This window comes from Colias philodice, chromosome 25, assembly GCF_061535455.1.
Source record: "Colias philodice isolate Cphi_HAF_F1 chromosome 25, ilColPhil1 Martin Lab GWU primary, whole genome shotgun sequence".
Taxonomy (NCBI): domain Eukaryota; kingdom Metazoa; phylum Arthropoda; class Insecta; order Lepidoptera; family Pieridae; genus Colias; species Colias philodice.
In genome coordinates, this window is record NC_143110.1 from 5,414,887 (window position 1) to 5,436,354 (window position 21,468).

The 21,468-nt window shown below is 34.0% G+C and overlaps 2 protein-coding genes across 3 annotated transcripts in view; both read right to left on the minus strand.

Annotated features, from left to right (window-relative positions):
• The window catches only part of LOC149477394 (DGAT1/2-independent enzyme synthesizing storage lipids), a 49,404-nt gene that overhangs the window by 3,645 nt on the left and 24,291 nt on the right, over positions 1 to 21,468 (minus strand). For both annotated transcript variants that reach the window (XM_089710725.1, XM_089710724.1), the window contains exons 2-6: positions 4,952 to 5,090; positions 3,180 to 3,274; positions 1,811 to 1,975; positions 1,248 to 1,441; positions 227 to 430 (exon numbers count right to left, since the gene is read on the minus strand). In XM_089710725.1, coding sequence (XP_089566851.1) covers positions 227 to 430; positions 1,248 to 1,441; positions 1,811 to 1,975; positions 3,180 to 3,274; positions 4,952 to 5,090 — 797 coding nt within the window. The remainder of the gene's footprint in view (positions 1 to 226; positions 431 to 1,247; positions 1,442 to 1,810; positions 1,976 to 3,179; positions 3,275 to 4,951; positions 5,091 to 21,468) is intronic.
• LOC149477395 (uncharacterized) lies at positions 11,427 to 12,398 on the minus strand. The gene has a single exon (XM_089711025.1). It carries the CDS (start codon positions 12,396 to 12,398, stop codon positions 11,499 to 11,501), a length of 900 nt encoding a protein of 299 aa, XP_089567151.1. The 3' UTR covers positions 11,427 to 11,498.

Below are 21,468 nucleotides of genomic sequence, written 5' to 3' on the forward strand. Positions count from 1 at the left end.
GGAAGAAAAATTATATAGTTAGATCATTGACGTACGAAGCAAAACTCTGCCTATGCGTGTATTGAGCAGAGTTTTCTTATAATAAAACTTACTAAACGACTTACTTAAGACTTTGAACGTTACTGTCACGAAACAAGGTGTTAATTTCAACAAATGTTTTATAAAATGTTGTCAAGTATGGGAATAATAAATATTTGTGTTTTTTGTTGCGTTCATATGTACATACCTCCTTTTGCAGTTGTTCCGGGGTCATCCCGGGCTCGGGTATCACCGGTTTTCCCAAATGCGTGACCAATTTAACCGGAAAGCCGCCATACACTGGTGCTAGAGGGACTCTTGTAGCGGCGTATATTCGCAGACATATGCCTCGCAACCAGCCCACTGTGCGGAACGCTTCACGCACGTTCTGTGTGAACATTGGCACTATTGGCTGGAAAACGTTATTAATTAAGTACAAAAAAATTGGTTGTTTGTAAAGTAGGTTTACGATCGAGATGTTTACGTAACATAATGCAGTGGCAGCGCTCGAGATGAGACGGGAGATCGGTCCGTCTCTCTCTCGTTATACCTGCGATCGCGCTCGTGAAGTTTTGGTGTGACACAAGTTTCTGAACATGTCACCCGACTAAAACGATTTTAAAAACGTTATCACGTCAAAACGTTATTAGATTGCTCAAAACCAACCAATATCGAGTAGGTAATTAGCTAGAAATAGGGAGGGATGGAAGAAATTCGACTAATTTTGAATAATGCCGTATATACGCAGACACACGCCTCGCAACCAACCCACTGTGCGGAACGCCTCGCGCACGTTCTGCGTGAACATGGGCACTATTGGCTGGAATGGGAAGATTTTTAGATGTAAATTCAAGTGTAGTCAGTCAGAAAGTGAAAATTGCAATAATTTGGAGGAAAAGGGAAGAAAAAGTAGTCATTGGGTGAAAAAAGACAAATTAAGTTAGCTATGCAGCTATCTTAATTTGTCTTTTTTTTACCATGCGGTAAAAAGAGGGAATGACTGAAATGCTAGTCACATTCGTTTTGAATGTATCGGCTGGAAATTTTAGTAATTTCAAGTAGTGTAGTAGTCTTTTAGGTTGTTATTACGATAATTGGATGGGAAAAGGAAGAGGATATGTGAGTAAGCGATTAGTCTCTAGTAATGTTGTATACCGGTGCTAGCGACACGCGAGATAGCTACAGGTAACCTCACTTATAAGCTATGATTAAACAAAAACAGCCCTTACCACTTTAGCCTCAAGGGCGACTTTCGCGAAGCCGATCCTCGATTTCCAGTGCAGCCTATAGTAGTGGTCCCCAAACTGAGCTTCATAAACACCACCGGGTGAAATAGCTAGAGGATTTCCACTTTTAAGAACTCCTACACAGGTCTGTACTGTGCCAGGTATAACACATAGACCTTCTAAGAGTTGTGACCAGCCTTGAATATAAAAATAAAAATTAGATTATTTTTCTTGGAAACAAAAGGATAAAAAGCAAGAGTAATCAACGTACGGTTTGGATTTAATATCACGCTAAAAATCTATTAGAAATGCAATGGCATTGCACTATTTTGACTGGGATAATTTGTCGGTTCTGGACGTAGATATAAATTTTCGCTAGATCGGAAAAAAAGAGCTGTTTGTAATTCACTTGTTAAAGATGAATCTTTAGTGTTATATAACCTAAAAAACGACATGGGTCTTCAATTATTTCCTCAAAAGTCTAATTTTTAGAAAACAAGTTCTTAATCATTTTTTCGGCTCATAAGTCAGTTAAGACAAGTTTTATTACTATTAAGTCATGTTACCTGGTATTTTGAACATGAACCGATCAGCCACAGTATGTATATGCCGTCGCTTGAACAACAGCATCCGCGCGGTAAAGTAGTACATATCTATAGGTAGCGCCCCATGGTAGTAGATCACGAGGAACGGACCTTCTGGAATGTTCTCTAGCCCTCTGATTTCGTAGCCTGTAACATTTTTAGAATATGTAATGTATATAGTCTGTGTTATGTATTTTGGACTATGGTAAGAAATAGAGCTATAAGGAAACTAGACATATCTAATATATATTATAAAGGCGAAAGTTTGTATGGATGTTTGTTACTCTTTCAAGTAAAAACTACTGAACCGATTACAATGAAATTTAGCACACATATAGAGGGTAACTTGGATTAACACATAGGATAGTTTTTATCCCGGAAATCCCACGGGAACGGGAACTATGCGGGTTTTCCTTTGCAAACGCGGGCGAAGCCGCGGGCGGAAATCTAGTCTATATATAAAGTAGGATATATAATTATATAGGCACGCACGCATAACGGTAAATGATGGCGTGGAACGGACCTTCTGGAGTGGTCCTCGAGACCTCTGATATCATAGCCTGGATTCCAGATTCGACTTTCTCTCTAGGCCCTAGAATATTCTGTGCTTGTATGTGTATTTTTGAACTATGTAGGGAAATAGGGTTGGAATCTAGAATTATATGAAGTAGTACAATTCGGTCTGTCTGTGTGGCAGTGTTCTGTGGTCAAGATGTATTTAAACGACAAAGTTAAACATTTAAAGATATTAACTAAAAAAACATTCATAAAATTATGAAATGTGCCTCTTATCATTCGCTATTGTTTCATCTTTATCATAAAAGTGCTAGCACCTTCCACAAAAAGGTAATTAATTAAGAATATTTATAATAACATACAACATTATCAGTCATTGTTATTAAATGAATAAAACACTATTATCTAGAATTAATATAAATATGGCCATAAAATTGGGACTAAATAGATTCTCAAATGTATGCATTTTGATTATCTGTCAATAGTTAAGTAATATGTTTTTTTAGCAGTGACCTCTTCGAGGTAACGTTATAAAAAATTAAAATTAAAGCACATGTATTCTATCACGGTACGTTTAGATCAAACGAACATAGAGCTAGAGCTAGAGCAAGAGCATTCTTTCGTGATCTTTTAGTATAAACGAAAACTCGTATTCAGTGGTGTTCAGTATTAGAACATTGCATAGAATAATTTAGAACGCATTAGGAACAACGAAAGAATGCTATACGCTGTTTACACTAAAAGAATATAGGGGGGGGGGGTAGAATAAGCATTCGCTCGTTGATCAAATTAACACTATAATTAATTAGCTAAAATTCACTAAAAACATAATTACCATGCCACAACCACCCGTGTGCGTCCCAGAGAGCGCATACCGCGAGTCGCGCCGCGTGCCGCCAGTCATTTTGTACACCAGCTACTACTCGTAACCTGCAAATAAAGATTAAATCATAAACACTAATTAAAAATAAAAAATTTTCCGATTGATTTGCTGGATGTACGCATCATCACTCTTAAGTGACGAGGCCGCTCTTTATGCTGTATAAGTTCAGCTTAAATTTTAAGGATCTTTTTCTGTATACCCAGTAAAGTGGTAAATAAATAAATTTGGACTATTTCTTATGTTCTAAGCAATGTTTATGTTTTTGAGTCTGACTGACTGTTCATTATCAAAATAATGAAAAATGAAAAAAATGCTATGTATATTATGTACGTTTAACATCTAATGCTTAAAATTCGAAATTACTTATCTATCAATTAACTTTATTTTATTGTCTAATTGTGTAATAGAGCAGGCTCCAAGGAGATGTTCGTTTGCAAAAATAACGGACCTAAATCTGACTTCTGATATATGTATATTGTATAGATCCCAGACATCCTATAGACAGATGTTGCCAATCAGTTTTGTGGTCCCCCTCCCCCCACCCCGGTAATTAAATATGGCATACAAAGAAAAAAATAAAAATTTCCAAAACATGCCGTGTGGGGTATCAAATGAAAGAGCTTATTGAGTAGATCACGAATATATAGCATACTATAACATTTCTTACACTTTCTCTAAGATTTTTTAGAAAATTTACGTAAATGCTCCATTTTTGAGTTAACTTTAAACCACTATAGATTGAAAACTCATGAATATATTTTTTAAATTATTATTTTAAATAATTAACAATAGTCCATCGTTTACGATTCAATCGGTCTATAACGATGTGAACAGAAAGTGGAAAAGAAGGTTAGATATTATCTTAGGATAGAATATCTAGAAACTATCTGCCACTTTGTAGAAACATGCTATACCTATTTGGGTATAGCATGTTGCAGTATAGCGTGTACAAAGTTTAAATAATTTACTACAGCTACTCCTTAACCTATGACTACATATACCACCCAGACATGACAATCATGTCCCAAATTATTTCCCAGACTATTTCCGGGTTCACAATTGTATCAAAATTATCAACAATGTGTTGTGTCTACGTGCATTATCGACCTGTCTACTGAAGTACGCGGCGTGACTAATTATATTTATCGAACCCCTTTTAATTGGTATTTTTATTGGCTCTATAATTCATGAAGATAACTGCGTGATGTAAGGTTCTCACGTGGAGATGGCATGACAAAGTAAATTAGTCGTAAGAATAAATAAAACGGCAATACATTTATTAAAATTATTTTTAATTGGGTGCAAAAAACGTATTAATAAGATAATTCGGTTATAAGAAACTTATTAGTTATAAGAATATAAATTGTCTAATATTTTAAACATAATTAATCTGGATAAAAGCTAAAGAATTGTGGGTTAAAATACTAAAAGTGATTTGATAAACAGTTAATCCTTAACGTATTCTGTTCGTGTTTAAGTCCTGTTCCTATATAAAATACTGGAGGAAAAAAAAGGAAAATAGATAAGAATCATGAAAAAAAAAATTCAATAATTTTCAAAGAAAATCTTCGATCCCATGGGCTATTTTCGCCGTCATCATTCCACCTCTATTGACATTCCTATTTCCTTACACTGATGACTCTATACCTATCCACACTTCATATTGGCAAATTTCCCTAGTCATCGTACACCTAATTATAAGGTTTAACCTCATCGCCACTTACCTATAAAGCCTATAAAGATGGAAGATAATACTGCTCAGGTATATGAGTACGATGATGACGGCCGGCAGGAGGAAGGTCACGATCACAGGCGTCAGGAACCACGTCAGCCAGAGACTGTATTCTGTGTCCACGTACTCCACTGTAAGAATAATATGTAGTACAGTATGTAGGTATTAACAAAAGGGATTTGAGTAGTCATTATCGCTGATCTGATTCGTCAGATTTTCCATTGAACTCTAGTTAGTTAGATACTGCTATCATACTAATGAGAATTAAATATAGGAGTAAAATTTGATTAGGTACGCACACTATACCAATAAAACTATTACCTTCGAATAGATTTCTTGAATACTTAGATGCCTTACGTAGTGGGTATGCCTATACAGCCTATTTCATAACGTATATATGAAATAAAAAAGCTGATTTTATTCTTAGGTTTAAATTATACCTAGTGTAAGACTTAAGACTTAAGATAGAAGTATCTAACTCATGTCAATAAATGCAAACACAGTCAAACCCGGAGAAACACATAGTCTCAGTAATATTCCATACAGAGACTATCGCTTCGAACTGCAACGTTATCTGGGGAAAAATATTTTGACACACCACTATCATCCTATCCGGGTCCGCAGGCAGCATCATGCGGCACGCATGTGCATGGCATGATGTTGTTTTTTAATATTCATGGTTACTTATGAACTGTTTTATCTGTGAGCGTGTAAAAAATAGATCCGTTTGAGTGTGAACTTTTGACTGTGTTTTGGGGTTAATTTAGGTGAATTTGATAGGCTAATGGCGTTATATAATAATGTATTGGTCGAAACATAGCCATAGACTTTAGTACCTATTGTAAATAAAGATTTGGGCCATCTCTTCAGTTAAGAAATCATATTATTGTATTCCCGGAGGATCCTAGCCAGCCAGCCAGCTAGCCGGACAACCAGCCGGTGACAGCAAGCCAGCCAGCCGTCGCCCAAGGCAGCCGGCCAGCCAACCGGTGGGGCAGCCGGTTTCAGCCAGCCTGCCAGCCGGCCCCCTAGCCAGCCAGCGAGGCAGCCGGTGCGACCAGCCGGTTCCAGCCAGCTCGGCCAGCCGGCCTTCAAGCCAGCCAGCCAGCTATATGGATCCCTGGCCGTCGAGCCAATCGTGTCGTCAGACGACAGACCGGCCATTCAGCCCCTCCGCGTCCAATTAGCTTCACTCAGAGTACACGAGTGCACTCCGAGCTACTGAACCCCCCGGCCACGACAATGCTTGGAACTGATGGGGGGGATTCTCAAACAAAATTAACTAAAAATATCCTGTTCAGGATTTTTTCAGTAAACCCATCTCTAATAGATTTTTTAATAGACTACATCTTAATACTATTATAAAGGCGAAAGTTTGTAAGTATGGATGTATGGATGTTTGTTACTCTTTCACGTAAAAACTACTGAACCGATTACAATGAAATTTAGCACACATATAGAGGGTAACTTGGATTAACACATAGGATAGGTTTTATCCCGGAAATCCCACGGGAACGGGAACTATGGGGGTTTTCCTTTGAAAACGCGGGCGAAGCCGCGGGCGGAAATCTAGTTTATTATAAAATTGGTCTCGTTCTATTATCACGCCGGTACAGGTCGACCTATATTCGGATCGTAGACCACTATAACTTCAATCTAGACTCGAGATTGTAGCGAGCTAATTCTATAGATAGACCCATTACATCAACAAGGTGAACACAACAAATTAGTTGAACACGGAAACAACATATCCACTCGGAAGGGCCAATTAGCTCCTCTTATCTTAGCTTGTAGTGCAACGTTCATGATCCTTACAGACACTGAGGTTATCAGCAAGTCTGGTAGCTGTGTCTCGTGATTTGTTCATGATAGTGTTCTAGATAGTTTGTTTAGGGTTAGTAGAGTGATTAGATTAGTGTGATCTGGTGAAATTTTCTGTAAATATTGCTGTGGATTTGTTTATGTGTTTTGATTAGTATTAAGAGCCAATAAAACGAGTGAGAGAATTCAAAATTAGGTTTTCCTATTATCTAATGCTGTTGCGCTATGCCTCAAGCCTCCCTCGTAGAGCCGAGAGCGCGACAGGGACAACTGCAGCTCGGGCCGAAAATACCTAGGAAAATTACGCAAATTCTACGTTCCGTAGTCCCCTGTTTCCTCCTCCAACACTGGACCGATTTAATTACTTTTTTCATAATTTAGTAGAGAAAAGTATAGGCTATGTTCCTACGTTTTGCTTTTTTTATATAATGTTCAAAAATTAGTTTTATGGAAGACGGAACATTAAACGGAAAATCTGTCCTATTTCTTGCGTTTTGAAAGATTCATATATCTTTTTTAATGATATGACAAAAAGGAAAACGTAGGAAGATGGCTAAAGTTGATGGCCATAGATTAATACTAAAAAATATATTGTTCTAGTGGCACAATGGAGAATGTTCACTAATTTTGATTATTAGCACTCCATATTCTCTGTCAAAAATAAATAATACTAGTGAAAAAATTACTTCGATACGTCAATTAGTTTCCGATTTAGAAGTAAAAGAAGTTGTAAACGCCCGGTGATGGTGTGACGTCACACTACAACACGCTCAATCTGGCTCACTCAGTCCGCTAGCGATCGCGCGCCCGTGCCGTCGAAATTATAATTAAATACTTTTAAAAATGTCCAATCCAAATACCAGAAAATCATGTGTTGTTCCTAAATGTAAAAATACAACTACCAATTCGCCGGATAAGTTGTTTTTTATAGTTGCAAAGGACGTAAGCTACATACATATTATAATATTTTGAGAACATTGCAGCTGTTTTGCGTTATCCTTTGTTTTCTATACAAGTTTTAATATACAGTTTATATTTACTTGTATATATTGTTTTGTTTTTATTTACTTGTATACTAGACTGTGCTTCTGCTCTGCTCGTATGGGCTAAGTATAGGTAGATGGCTAGTAAGATTTTTTCTTGTTTTAAGTTGAGAATGATATGGAGAACTATACTAAAATATAAGTTGGTCGGGGGAAGAATTAAACAAAAACAGGGTATATATATTTATATATATTACTTATTATTATCGCAGATAAAACCAAAACTAAAAGTAATTACACAAAATGCTCTGACAAATATCTTGAAAATGTTTTAATATAATTGTTTATGAAAAAAAAAAAATCATAATAAGTATTACCATGTCAAGTAGAAAACGTAAAAGTGTGAAAATTAGAGCTAACTTGGTGATTTTTTTTTATCGAGTAAATTTTAATATTTTATGTTTTTGATTAAACAGAATCGTTGAACATATCATTTAGTTTGATATATATTTTATTTTTTAGATTTGGTCTTGAATATTACACGTATCATCCAATAGAAGATTGGTAATTTTGCTTTATACACACCGCGCGGGGACGCGGCCGCGCGGTGCGTTGTGACGTGACGTCACAAGCGGTCACGTGACTATTAGCGGGACTCGATATTTTTCGAAACTTTGAATGCGTATAAAATCAAAACTACTTGGTATTTTTGACTACGACAAAAACTAGTGTATTTGTATACATACAGGCTTTACTGAGACACAATTTCAAGGGATTTGGCATACCTAGTAACATTCTTCATTCAGGGAGGAAACAGGGGAATACGTTTGTATGGAAAAACGGCTCTTTTGTTTGCTCATTAAAATGTAAATTTCGAATTATTTTTTTTTACCATAGTAGATGCGAAGTTACCACTCTCGTCCATGTACGTTTGAAGGGGTAATGTCTCATGTTATGTCTCAGTAATAAGCTTATTAATAAAAAGGGCATAAAGAAAAGATTGACCTCTTAAAATTTGTCCTAAAAAAAGGTCCGAGATGTAGATTTGAAATTGGATATTATGTATTTAAATGTCTACTTCTCGATAAAGAATATTGAATGGTACAATAATCTCTAAAATCGGCTGAGAAGTAAGTACTATTTCTAAAGCTTTTATAAGTTTTCTTTGGAATACAATATAATTTTAATATGTTTATAATTGTTGCCAGCTACACAAAAAAAAATGTTTAATAGGTAATTAATTAAGTTAAAAATGTTTTTGTTTTATAGAATGACCTAAATAAATTAAGATGTGTGTTAAAAAAAAATAAGTTTTGTTTCTGATTTATAAAGCATTTGAATTCAATAAAACTAAAAATAAAATATAAACATCCATTCGTATTGATATTAATCGATCTATTTTATCGTCTATTTACTCCTGACAACACTGACAATCTCTGCTTGATAAGACCGGTAGTGAACACTTTTTTTTTCAAAGATTTTTTTCATTCATTTTTTTCAAAGTTTACCCATAAAATCAGAAATCAATATTTTACAAATAATTATTAAAATTAACAATATGAATTTTAAATACATTATGATTTCTGTAACAGTTAGGCCCAGTTTCGCCATTCTCCTTTAACAAACAAAAACATGTTTTTTCACTTGTTTACAAAGAGATAGTACTTATTATTTTATAATAATTTAACCGAAGGGTTAACCCGAAAAAAATATTTTTAATAAATAATCGACACGTGTTGGCTCTAACGAAATCATAACATAATGACATTGAACTAGGTTACTTGGTATCTTATACAGGGTGCTTTAAACCCCGCCACGTTAGTGTTTTTTGGAAGTACAATTCTTCCAGTCTCAATACGTATTTCTTAATTGATAGTAATTTAATATGAACCAACTGTTTTTAAGCTACTTTTACAGCGAGTCTTTCATTATCTTATAAAACATAAACAACAGGCATGAAAAATACAGTTAGAAAAATATTTCATGCGGCTCCGTAAATAAATGACATTTAGACAATAAACACATACCAAGAATATTTTTTTACGCGTTTATCCTTTAATTAAACAACTACGGTCACCGGTAACACCTGTCCTTTTTTACATCACTTCGCTTCTCATTAACATAGGTTAATCGCAAATAGTACTTAGCGTGACATAAACAGCTAGGTGTTGTTTTAAACATGTGTCCAAGGCTCTATTTATATATGGCATTGCACGGCAACTCGTCTGAACCCAAGGTGAAGCTTTTTTAGTTTCTAGAATATTCTGTGAGCTACCTTATTTTTTTAGGTGTGCCTTATTTGGGATAGCCGGCTGCGTTTGAACAAGGTTTTTGTTTATACAACATAATATATAATGTCGGAATTTTCACGCGTTTAAATTATACTAAACCTGTCTAATATTTTTACAACAAGGTGTATCAACATGCATATCTATAAGTTAAATAAAATCATTCATCACATACCTTAGATACACAAATTATTTACACTTTCTTTCATCTATTCTATTCCATACAACACTTACACCGCACAATCATGCATCCAAAGTTCATATCCGTCGAAACAACGAAATCAATTAGAAATTACATAAAACGAAACATCCTGTATAACGATAAGATACGTGACATTGTATTTGACCAGCTCAATGCCATTCTGGGTTCAAGATCGCGGTTTATTTTTTGTTACGATAACAAGAGAAAATTGGTTAGATAATTTCTATCTGCCTACTGCTTTATCTGTTTGTTTGGCGATTTTATTCATTCATGGGAGTTGGTTCTCAATAGATTAGTTTAAAAACCGGGGACAATTTTAATTATGACAAGTCTTGATATACAGGATATTTTATCTTCTTCTTATATATAAAAATGAATCGCAAAATGTGTTGGTAAGCGCATAACTCGAGAACGGGTGGACCGATTTCGATAATTATTTTTTTATTATATTCCTTGAAGTACCAGGATGGTTCTTATGTAGAGAAAACATAAATATGTACCACGGGCGAAGTCGGGGCGGACCGCTAGTATATAAAATAAATGTGAATATCTATACAACATAATATGCAAGGGTGGAAAATCAGGCGTAAAAGGCATTTTACAATCCTCTAAAGCACAAATAATAAAAATGTCAATTAGTCAAATTAAATGCATAGGACGTGCAAAATATTCGTATTTAGGCAGCCGCATTTTATCTGTTTCAAGTTGATACACTAGTATCTACTAAGCTTTAGTGTGTACGAACTTCTAAGGGTAACTATAAATGAAAAAATGTACAACAGGCGTGGCATTGCAGACGATTAAAAAGCTGTTAAATAATTAAATAATAACACTTTTTATAGTGTGTACTGTACAATATGTGATTAATTTAATGAATACGAACTTTATAATATATGATTAATTTCATTACTACAATAATTAAGACTGGAATTATGATGTTACGGTGCAGCGCTTTTAGCTTTATTTGCATTGATTTATTTTTACATTATTAATTGCCTACTTTTTTACTGTAAACTTTTTTAATACCTATGTGAGTCCTCTTTTGATACTCGTTTCCTGTCTTGTCTAGCTTCCATAGTATATAATTTTATCTATATATTATGTAGATAATCATAGACGTTTCTTATGCTTCACTCGTTATTAATCGTAATAAAAAATAGTATCTTATTTATTTATTTATTTATTTATTTATACATCTTTGACTTACAGTACAAAACATACCAAAACGCACAAAGATAACAATTATTACAAAGTCTGACTTAAAAATAAGGTACAATTAGAGACAAACGATACAATATTAACATTAAATAGGTCCACTTCAGATTTAGCACGTAAAAATTTATTTAACAAATTGAGTGCATGATGGGTGGGTGCACTCCAAGCGGCTCGCGTCCGGAGCAGGCTCTCCGCGAACAGCGGACGCGAGCGCCACTGCACGGAGCAGCTCGGTGCCCACACACCACAGGCCCCCAGTGCCACGGGATTGTCAATTTTGCTATTTAACAGCAGATAATAATGAACCATAAGCGCGCGCTCGCGTCGTAGCTCGAGTGTATCCATTCCAACCATCCCCGTAACGTACAAGGATGGATATAAGTAGGGATAATATCCATACATCTTCCGGAAAAGGCATCTTGAGAACTTACGTTGAATTTTTTCAATCATTAACGTGTAAATTTTTTCATGCGGGCTCCACACGATAGCGTTATATTCAAGCTTACTACGTACAAACGCATAATAAAGGCTAGTGATAACAGTTTTGTCATTAAAACGAGCAGTCTGCCTAAAAATAAATCCTAGGGCTTTATATGCATTATGGCATAAATCAATTATGTGGTCATTAAAACTTAAGGAACGATCGAATAATACGCCTAAATCACGAATCGAATTCTCTCTAGCTACAATCTTATCCAAAACTTTATAGTCATAGAGATGTGGAGATTTACTCCTAGTAAAAGTCATTACTTTACATTTTGCCTCATTAAGATCTAAACGGTTCATTTTACTCCATTCGCAGACGCTATTTATATCGTTTTGTAATGCCTGACAATCCTCAATACTTCCTATAGCCAAATATAATTTTAGATCGTCGGCAAACATAAGACACTGGGAAGAACTAATAACATCTGGAAGATCGTTGATCATTACCAGAAATTGAGTAGGTCCGAGGGTACTGCCTTGACTGATACCAGAATTGATGGCATATGGATCTGAACGATAACTACCAAGTTGTACAAATTGAAAACGATCCCGGAGGTAGTCTGCAAAATATTTTACCAGCCTGGGAGTGAAACCAATCATAGAAAATTTGCGCAAAAGGACGTCATTATCTACGCGATCGAACGCTTTTTTAAAGTCGAAATAACTGACATCGATTTGTTTTTTCCGATCTAAGTTTTTAGAAGCGTAGTCGACGAAATTAATTAAATTTGTTGATGTTGATCTACGGGCACGAAAACCGTGCTGACAATCCGATAATCGAGAACTTATTTGTTGTGAGACGTGATTATTTAAAATAATTTCTAGTAGTTTAGCAAAAGTAGATAGCACCGCGATAGGTCTATAGTTCTCAATGCTCACTTTGGAGCCACTCTTTGGAACCGGTGTAACACGCGAAGTTTTCCATACGGTAGGATACGTATCTGTTTGGAGAGACAAATTAAATATGTAGTGAAGAGGTTCAATAAAAATTGATATACAGTCTTTAATAATGAACGGCGGTATATTATCCGGACCTGCTGCCGAATGCGGTTTAAGGCGCCGAATTGCAAGCTTTATATCAGATTTTGAAATGTAATCTATAGAAATACGTGATGAAGCGACGCCGGATACAAGCGAAGCCTCCTTATAATCAAGTTTTGGTTTTTCATTTAAAAATACTGATTGAAAGTATTTAGCGAATGCATTTGCGGCGTCAATACCACTTACTTTAACACCATCATAGTCATATTCGATACGCAACTTACTAGATGACCGCTGCTCCTTTACAAATGCCCAGAATTTCTTGGGATCGTCTTTAATGTTGGTTTCAATTTTTTTTATATGGTTCTGATAAGCCTGATTGATAAGTATTTTTACTTTACTTCTATAGTATTTAAACATTTCAAGGTTATACTGTAGACCAAACTGCTTATATTTTTTTAAATTAAAATATTTAATTTTTATATTAGTAACAACTTCCGTAGTGAACCACGTCGGATAAGTATATCGTGAACTATTCATAGCATGTCTCTTTTTTGGGAGGCATTTATTGAAACAATTAAATAATTGTGTGTACAATCTATCTACGGCACTATTTACACTAGTACTGGAATAAACGTCATCCCAACGCAATGATTGTATGCACGCATATAATTCATTATAATCTGCTTTACGGAAATTCCATTCATTTAATTTACTACCAGACCGTACACATGAATCGTTTATATTGTAAGTCCTTAAATATGCTAATTTCACCAACAAAGACGGATGATAACTGTCAATGGGGACAAGTGGTGGTGTGTCACTACTTACCTGTAATTCCCTGCTCTGCCTCTTCACTCAAGTGTTGTAATTTTAGAAGATAACTCTTATATAAAGATGAAATTAGGCTACTCTCTTGAAGTATCTAATACCTAGTTCAGAAGAAATAGAAAAAAAATTGTCTATTCTATTCAATTAACCATTTATTATCACTTATAATACCACAAGATCTTCAAAATTATCGGGTATTTTCCGATAGGTTCGTTGCAAACAAATGAAGGAGTCAAGTTTTTAGTCAAGGTTAAAAAATCACGAGCGCGAAGCGCGAGTGATTTTTCCTGAAAAACTTGACGACTTTATTTGTTTGCAGGGAACCTTGAGGGAAATGCCAGATAATTTTGAAGCTCGTGTGGTATTCGGGAGATTATTTTTCCGTCCCAAATGTCGGCCAATAATTTCACAATTGAATTCAACCTGTCAGTTTGACGTCAACGAACAGAGAAAATTTTCAAAAAATTATCAGTATAATACCATGTAGGTTGTACCACGTGACGTCGAATGGTGCAATTCTATTGGTCGATATTTGGGTCGGAAAAATAATCTACTGAAAACAACGCATATTTAGTTGCGTAATGCGGTAAACAAGCTATTTAATATAATATGAAGTAATATTTTATTTTTTACAATAATTATAAGATATTTTATGTACTTTTTCTAAACGTATTGTTAAGATTATAACGTGCCAAGGATAATAATCGATGAAACTTTTTATATGTATTAATTTAAATATAATACACCATTAATTATTATTCAATAATAAACAAATGCCATCATCACTATCATTAACTTGTCCTTATTCCATTATATTTTAATGAAAAAAACAAATTTTATGCTGACCTTATTGTTTAGTATAAGTTTAAGATTTTCTTATATTGAAAAAAATATCCTCAATATACTGACTTCAGATCACTGTGGCCAGAAAGTAGTTTTGGAATGGGATTGCATACCTAAGTTTAAAAGAATTAATGTTAGGCCTATAACTAAAAAAGGCATTCATAAATTTAGAGATAATATTAATAATAAACTGCCTAACCTGAATGACTCCTTTCATAATAATCCTTGTGAAACGTTTACAAATCTTTTTAATTTAGTTCATAATGCGTTTGAAAAAATATTTAAAGTTAAATCTTTAAGTATCACCAAGGATTTACCATTTAGTCAATGGGCTACACCTAGTATACACAGATGCAGGAACGTTCTATATGAGTTATATGGCATGAAGCAATATAACAAAGACTTGTCATTTCTTAGTTATGTTAGAAATTATTCAAAAACTTTTAAAAAAGTTTGTTTCACTGCCAAGTGTTTATATGTCAGAGATAAAATACGCAACTCTGATAACAAAGTTAAAACAGTTTGGACAATTATTAATGGTGAAATGGGCAAAAGCCAGTCAAATAGTACCATAAAACTTGTAAATGCTGGCAGGGTCATTGACAAAAGTGCTGATGTTGCGCTTGCTTTTGAAGATTTCTTTAGTAGTGTCCCTGTTAGTATTACTAAAAAATTAAATTCGTCATCAGTGCTTGCGGAGTCCTATTTGAGGGACCATGTTGCGGAGTGTAATGTATTATTTGAATTGCGACATGTGACTGCAGATGAAATTGTTAAAACTTTTAAAACATTAAACTTTAAAAAAACATGTGATCTGTGGGGAATGTCTGTAAATTTAGTAAATAATATTATAGAAAACATTGCCAACAATTTAGCGTTTATATTTAATCAATGCTGTGACTGTGGTATATTTCCTGATCTATTAAAGTTTAGTAAAGTTATTCCTTTATTCAAAAGTGGTGACCAAGAAGACTGTAATAACTATAGGCCTATTTCTATTTTACCAACTTTGAGCAAAGTCTTCGAGAAATTAATTTTAAACCAATTATGTAGTCATTTTGTTTCAAATGGTTTACTGCACGCCAAACAGTTTGGTTTTACAAAGGGGCGCTCTACCACTGATGCTGGAATAGCTCTTTTGTCACATATATATAAAGCATGGGAAAATTCAAAGAATGCTTTGGGGATATTCTGCGACCTTTCTAAGGCTTTCGACTGTATAGAACATTCCACTCTATTACGGAAACTAATTTTTTATGGTATCAAAGGTTTAGCTCAGGACCTCATAGCTTCATATCTTCACAACAGGGTACAGACCGTTGTTGTTAATGGAGAGAAATCTTGCGGTGCGCCGATTAACATTGGTGTTCCGCAGGGATCTATCTTAGGACCGTTTTTGTTCTTAGTGTATATTAATGACCTACCTTATTATTTGCAGGATATGTGTGAAATAGTACTGTTTGCAGATGATACCTCATTAATATTTAATGTGGATAGACATGACACAAATGTTGACGAAGTAAACTCTGCTCTTTTACGCATATCTAATTGGTTTAATGCTAATAATCTATTATTGAATGCAAAAAAAAACAAATTGTGTAGAATTTATCCTTCCAAATGTAAAAAAAGGTGAAAAGGGATATTATTTTAAACGGGGAGGTATTATACCCTGTGGACTATTACTATTTTTCTTGGTTTGACACTAGATGAGAAGCTGTAATGGGGGGCCCATGTTGCCACCACCGCTGCTAAGCTCAGCTCAGCTGCATATGCAGTTCGAAGAATAAGGCATCTCACCGATGAAGATACGGCTAGAATGGTTTATTTTAGCTACTTTCATAGCATAATTATGTCCTATGGAATTCTGCTATGGGGCAGGGCTGCAGATATAGAAACTATATTTATATTACAGAAAAGAGCCATACGCTCTATATATTATTTACGTGCTCGGGACTCACTAAGAGATCTCTTTAAGAATACTGGTATCCTCACTGTACCATCACAGTATATATTTAATAATATTTTATATGTACACAAAAAACGCGGACTTACACACAAAAGTAGGAGATAGACACTGTTATGGCACAAGGAATAGAAATAAAATTGAAGTGCCATTTTATCGGATAGCTAAAGTTAAAAATTCATTTATGGGCCAAGGTATACGTTTTTACAACAAAATTCCTCATAGTATTAAAGAGTTTAGTAGTGTTCAATTTAAAACTTATTTGAAAAATTTATTAGTTCAGAGAGCCTATTACAGCATTAAGAAATATATGGAAGATGGAAATCCATGGACGGTTGTCGCGTAAAAACCACAGGACAGTTCTTTGGCATATTATGATAATATATATTATGTAGTTAGATGTAAGTAACATGTTATGTAAAATTATATTGTATATGGACATGACTTTAAAAGAGCAACTATGGAGTTTCTTGCCAGTTCTTCTCCATAGATACTGCTTTCCGAGTCGGTGGTAAATTTAAAAATGTAATGACGATTCAAAAGTGCTTCTGGAAGAAGTCTAATTGAATAAATAAATGTTTGAGTTTGAGTTTGAGTGTGAGTTTCACATAGAAAACCGACACTTTTATAAATAGATGTTTTTTTAAAAGATACTTTTGTATCAATATACAACAACTAGCTCTTCGTCCATGTTCTGCCTGGGTTGGCTCAGCATAAAACTGAGTATATTCTGTCTCTCAGAAATCGATTCGAGAAGACTGCATGTATAATCCGCGTGTTGCTCTTAGCGTGATGATATATAGCCTATAGCCTTCCTCGATAAATGGGCTATTTAGCACCGGAAATATTTTTCAAATCGGACCAGTAGTTCCTGAGATTAGCTCGTTCAAACAAACAAACTCTTCAGCTTTATAATATTGTATAGATAGTATATAGATAAACCTAAACGTACAGAGTTAACTTATTTGTAATATAACTTCTAAACAGTATAAATAAATGAAAGATGTATCTAGATAATTTTTCACATCTGACAAACACGAGATTTATAATGACGTTGAAGAAAAAGCGGTATGTGCAGGAGCAATTTTTTGAAGATTGGTTCTTTATAATGACCAGAATTATTAGCCATTGCAACCGGTTCGCGAGGTTTGTGGCGAAGATTAAAGGTTAGATATTATGATGTAACCAATACATGATAACTGATAATAATCGGAGTCAAAAAAATAAATTATTGACTATGATCGTCCGATCGAAATAGGACTTTTAAGTCTATAATATAATGTCGATCACTCACATTCGCACGAATACGCAAACCTACAATTAATGTCGGATGACAATTGCAAATGCTTTATTCCATTCGTATAGAGTAGGTACGAATGTTTGCACGCAAGTGTACCTACGTAACGAATCTCACGTAGGAGTAGGTACACGACCCACAATGATATAATTGTTTTTCCCTATATTAGCACAAACATTCGTATATTCTGCGAATGCTCACACGAGTGGCCCAGGTAATGAATCTCACGTGCGAGTAGCTACACGACCCACAAGGCACAAGTATAGGATGACAATTATTGCAAATGTTTTTCCTTAAATAAGCACAAACATTCGCTTATTTTGCGAATGTTTGCACGAGTGACCTAGGTAATGAACCTCACGTGCGTACCTACTGCGTAATCTGCACCCTATATAACCGCAAACATTCGTTTATTGTACGAATGTTCGCACGAGTGACCCAGGTGCGTACAGATTGGATACCTACTATGGTACTGCGTAGTACTGCATGTATCACGATGAAATATGCATTCGTCAAATCTGCATTGTGATACGGAAATGAAGATGTATGTTTCATTGCGACACGCGGAGGGAACACTCTTACGTACGAGAAAACTTACTCTGTATTGATACCAATATGGATAGGCATAGATTATATGAGCTCGTGAGTCGTCCGTATTGTTTTATAGGCATATTTGCTATTTTTTGTATAACAAGAACGATTAAAGGTAATAATGGTTAATACAAGAAATATAATATGCTCTAGGGGGTCTATTTAAGGAATAAATAATATTCATATTCAATTGTAAAAAATTACATAGAAGAAGTATCCAACTCCTTCTATGTAGTTTCAAACCATAAAAAAACCACTATCTATCCTCCCACCAAGCCAACCTATAGAAATATTATAACAGTTATTCTCTCCGTATCTAAATAAGTACATAATTAAATAATAACAAAAAGTAAAACAGCTTTGCACTTAAAATACCTACTTCTTTCGTGATTTATTATCTAATAATATTATGTCTAAACAGAAAAGTACTCATAATAATTGTTTGTTTCAGTACAAATAATGCTGACATACCCTTTGTTGCAGTGTAATCCACTGACACACTTTAATTTATCGAGAATTATGATGTCAAATAAATTATTCAAATTCAGTGTCATAACCAAAACATACCTAACTCATAACATCAATCTAATTAAAATGAGAATAGGAATTTTATAAGAAATCAGAAATATACTGATTTGACGCAAACATTTTTAGGGATTCCTTACAAACAGATTTAATACAAGATAATTAATTTAATAAAAAAAGCCTTTCATAATTTCTAAGTTATGTACCTAACGATATGTTTTTTTTTTTCAATTAGAATAAATTCTTATTTATGTAACATGTTTTATTGATAAATCATAAATGTTATATTTTGAATTTCATTCGTTGTATCATTTACAAAACGAGTTTTATGATCTTTGCCTCCGAAAAGGAGCAAACCCTGTATGGAACAATGGGTTGCTTTCGCATTGATTTAATTTTGTTTATATGCGATAATCGTCACGTTAAATTGTACACTGAGAAAATTTTGCTTTAGCAAAGTACCAATTTAGCTCGGTTAAAAATTATTCTGCTGCATTCAATCAAGACGTATTTAAAATGTGTATTAAAGCTTTGCTAGTATTATACAAGCAAGTATTGTTAAATATTCTTGGCTGTTATTAAAAAAGTACTTATTTATTTCAAAATTACCGACTCGGTCAATATTACCTTTACCGAATTAGGTTCAAAATAGACAAGCTTACATTATTATTTAATGATAAGTAAGTTATTTAATTTTAGACTTAACCATAGTTGGTTACTATTTACACAGAGTTCGGTTAAAAATAAACAAGCTCACATTATCATTGAATGACAAGTAAATCATTTAAATTTAGACATAATATTATTTGGCTAAAATTAAATAACTTGCTATGATACATATAACCGTGTTTCTTACTTAAAAACAAACAAGTTACTTATCTATTGGTAGATAAGCACAGCTCGGCAATTAACAATGGAGCGAATACTATTTTTGACCGAGTAACTTGATAAAAATTAAACAAGGAATTGGCTGCGTAGCCCGCAAAGTCAGCCATTTCTATCAAATCATAGTCGAGTGACGAACGTGTCTGTTGAAGCGCCGCACCTACAAGGCAGATTCAAATTTACATTAAAAACAATAACTTTTCATCATCATTTTGATTCATCAAACTATTATAGAAGAGCAAGATGCAGAAGACAAACTATTATGGCTCAAAAACTCCTCTGAGCCATGGACAGCCGTAGAACTAAAGTGGCAAGAAACTACAGAGACGAGGCTAATTCCTGCAAAAGGGTTAACCATAGCTCCAATACCTCAATACAATGAATATGCGGATCTTAAAAAACCCAAAGGATATCTTCTGGTGAGTTCAGTTTTTTTGAATTTATTGTCTGCTTTAGTTTAATTACTTTTGTATACTTAATTTTTTTTAATTTGTTTACAGCTAGAAAAAGATTTTGAAAACCAAAGGACAATATACCGAAATCACTGAAAGCTTCCCCACAATCAAGCCAAAAATATTTGAATTAGTAAGTTACTTCTGATCAAGCAAGATATTGTCATATACCTATTACTTTAATATGTAAATTACATAAGATACGATAAAGTTCGGATATAATATCTACACATCAAACATGTCTATTCCTAGATGTTGACAATTTTTTGGATAAAAATCATTTCCAGTTGCTGGAATACTTAAAATGGCCTTGGGTGAAGACACATTTCATTTCATCTAAAAAGTGTTTTGGGTGTGGTTTTTTCACATTTTGTAACGAGGTTCAACCAGAACATTTTATAATAGAAACGAACAATATGTAAAGAGTGGTAAAGAGCTTAATTTTTTTTGGTGCAAAAAATGTTTAAGTTATTGTTATTGTTTAGCATTTATGATCATTTCCCCGACGACGAATGTGAATTATGTTTCAATTAGATTAAATGTTTAAAAAAATGACGGTTTTACTTGTTGGGTTGTAATAAAATTATTAGATCAAAACGATTACTTATTCTCCTAGCTTATTCTATAGTTTTTGCCTAAACTTTTGACTTATCAAATACATTTATAAGTACAATTTAGGTGTAGTACCATAATGGTTGTTTGTTTTTTATGTAAATAAACCTAAACCACTTTCATTAGAGAACAAACTCCAACATCGTGAAATAAAATCAGCTGTTCCGTAGATTTTGGCATAGTAGATAATTCCACTTTTGTATATGAAACAGTTGATATTTCTTTTACGATGTTGGATTTGGTCTTATACCTAATATAAGTTGTTCAGGTTTGTACTTCGTAGTCTGAGTCATTCCTTAAAAGTTTGCTCATGATTTATATTTCATCCTGTTATTGTGCAAATTAAAACACAGAACACCAGTATCGTTTCTTGACATTAAGAATTGTGTACTATTTTTAAAAGTAGTAGTATTTAAGTGTAAGTAGTATGTTACTTGAAATGATTGTATCGTGTAATGAATAAAGCTAATTTCATTAATGTGCATAATTTTCTTTCAGTTTCTTCTAAGTTTTTTTTCCTACATGAACGTTTCA

Excerpts from the sequence above, each read along its gene's own strand:
- LOC149477395 (XM_089711025.1), bottom strand. The coding sequence starts at position 12,398 with ATGATCAACGATCTTCCAGATGTTATTAGTTCTTCCCAGTGTCTTATG.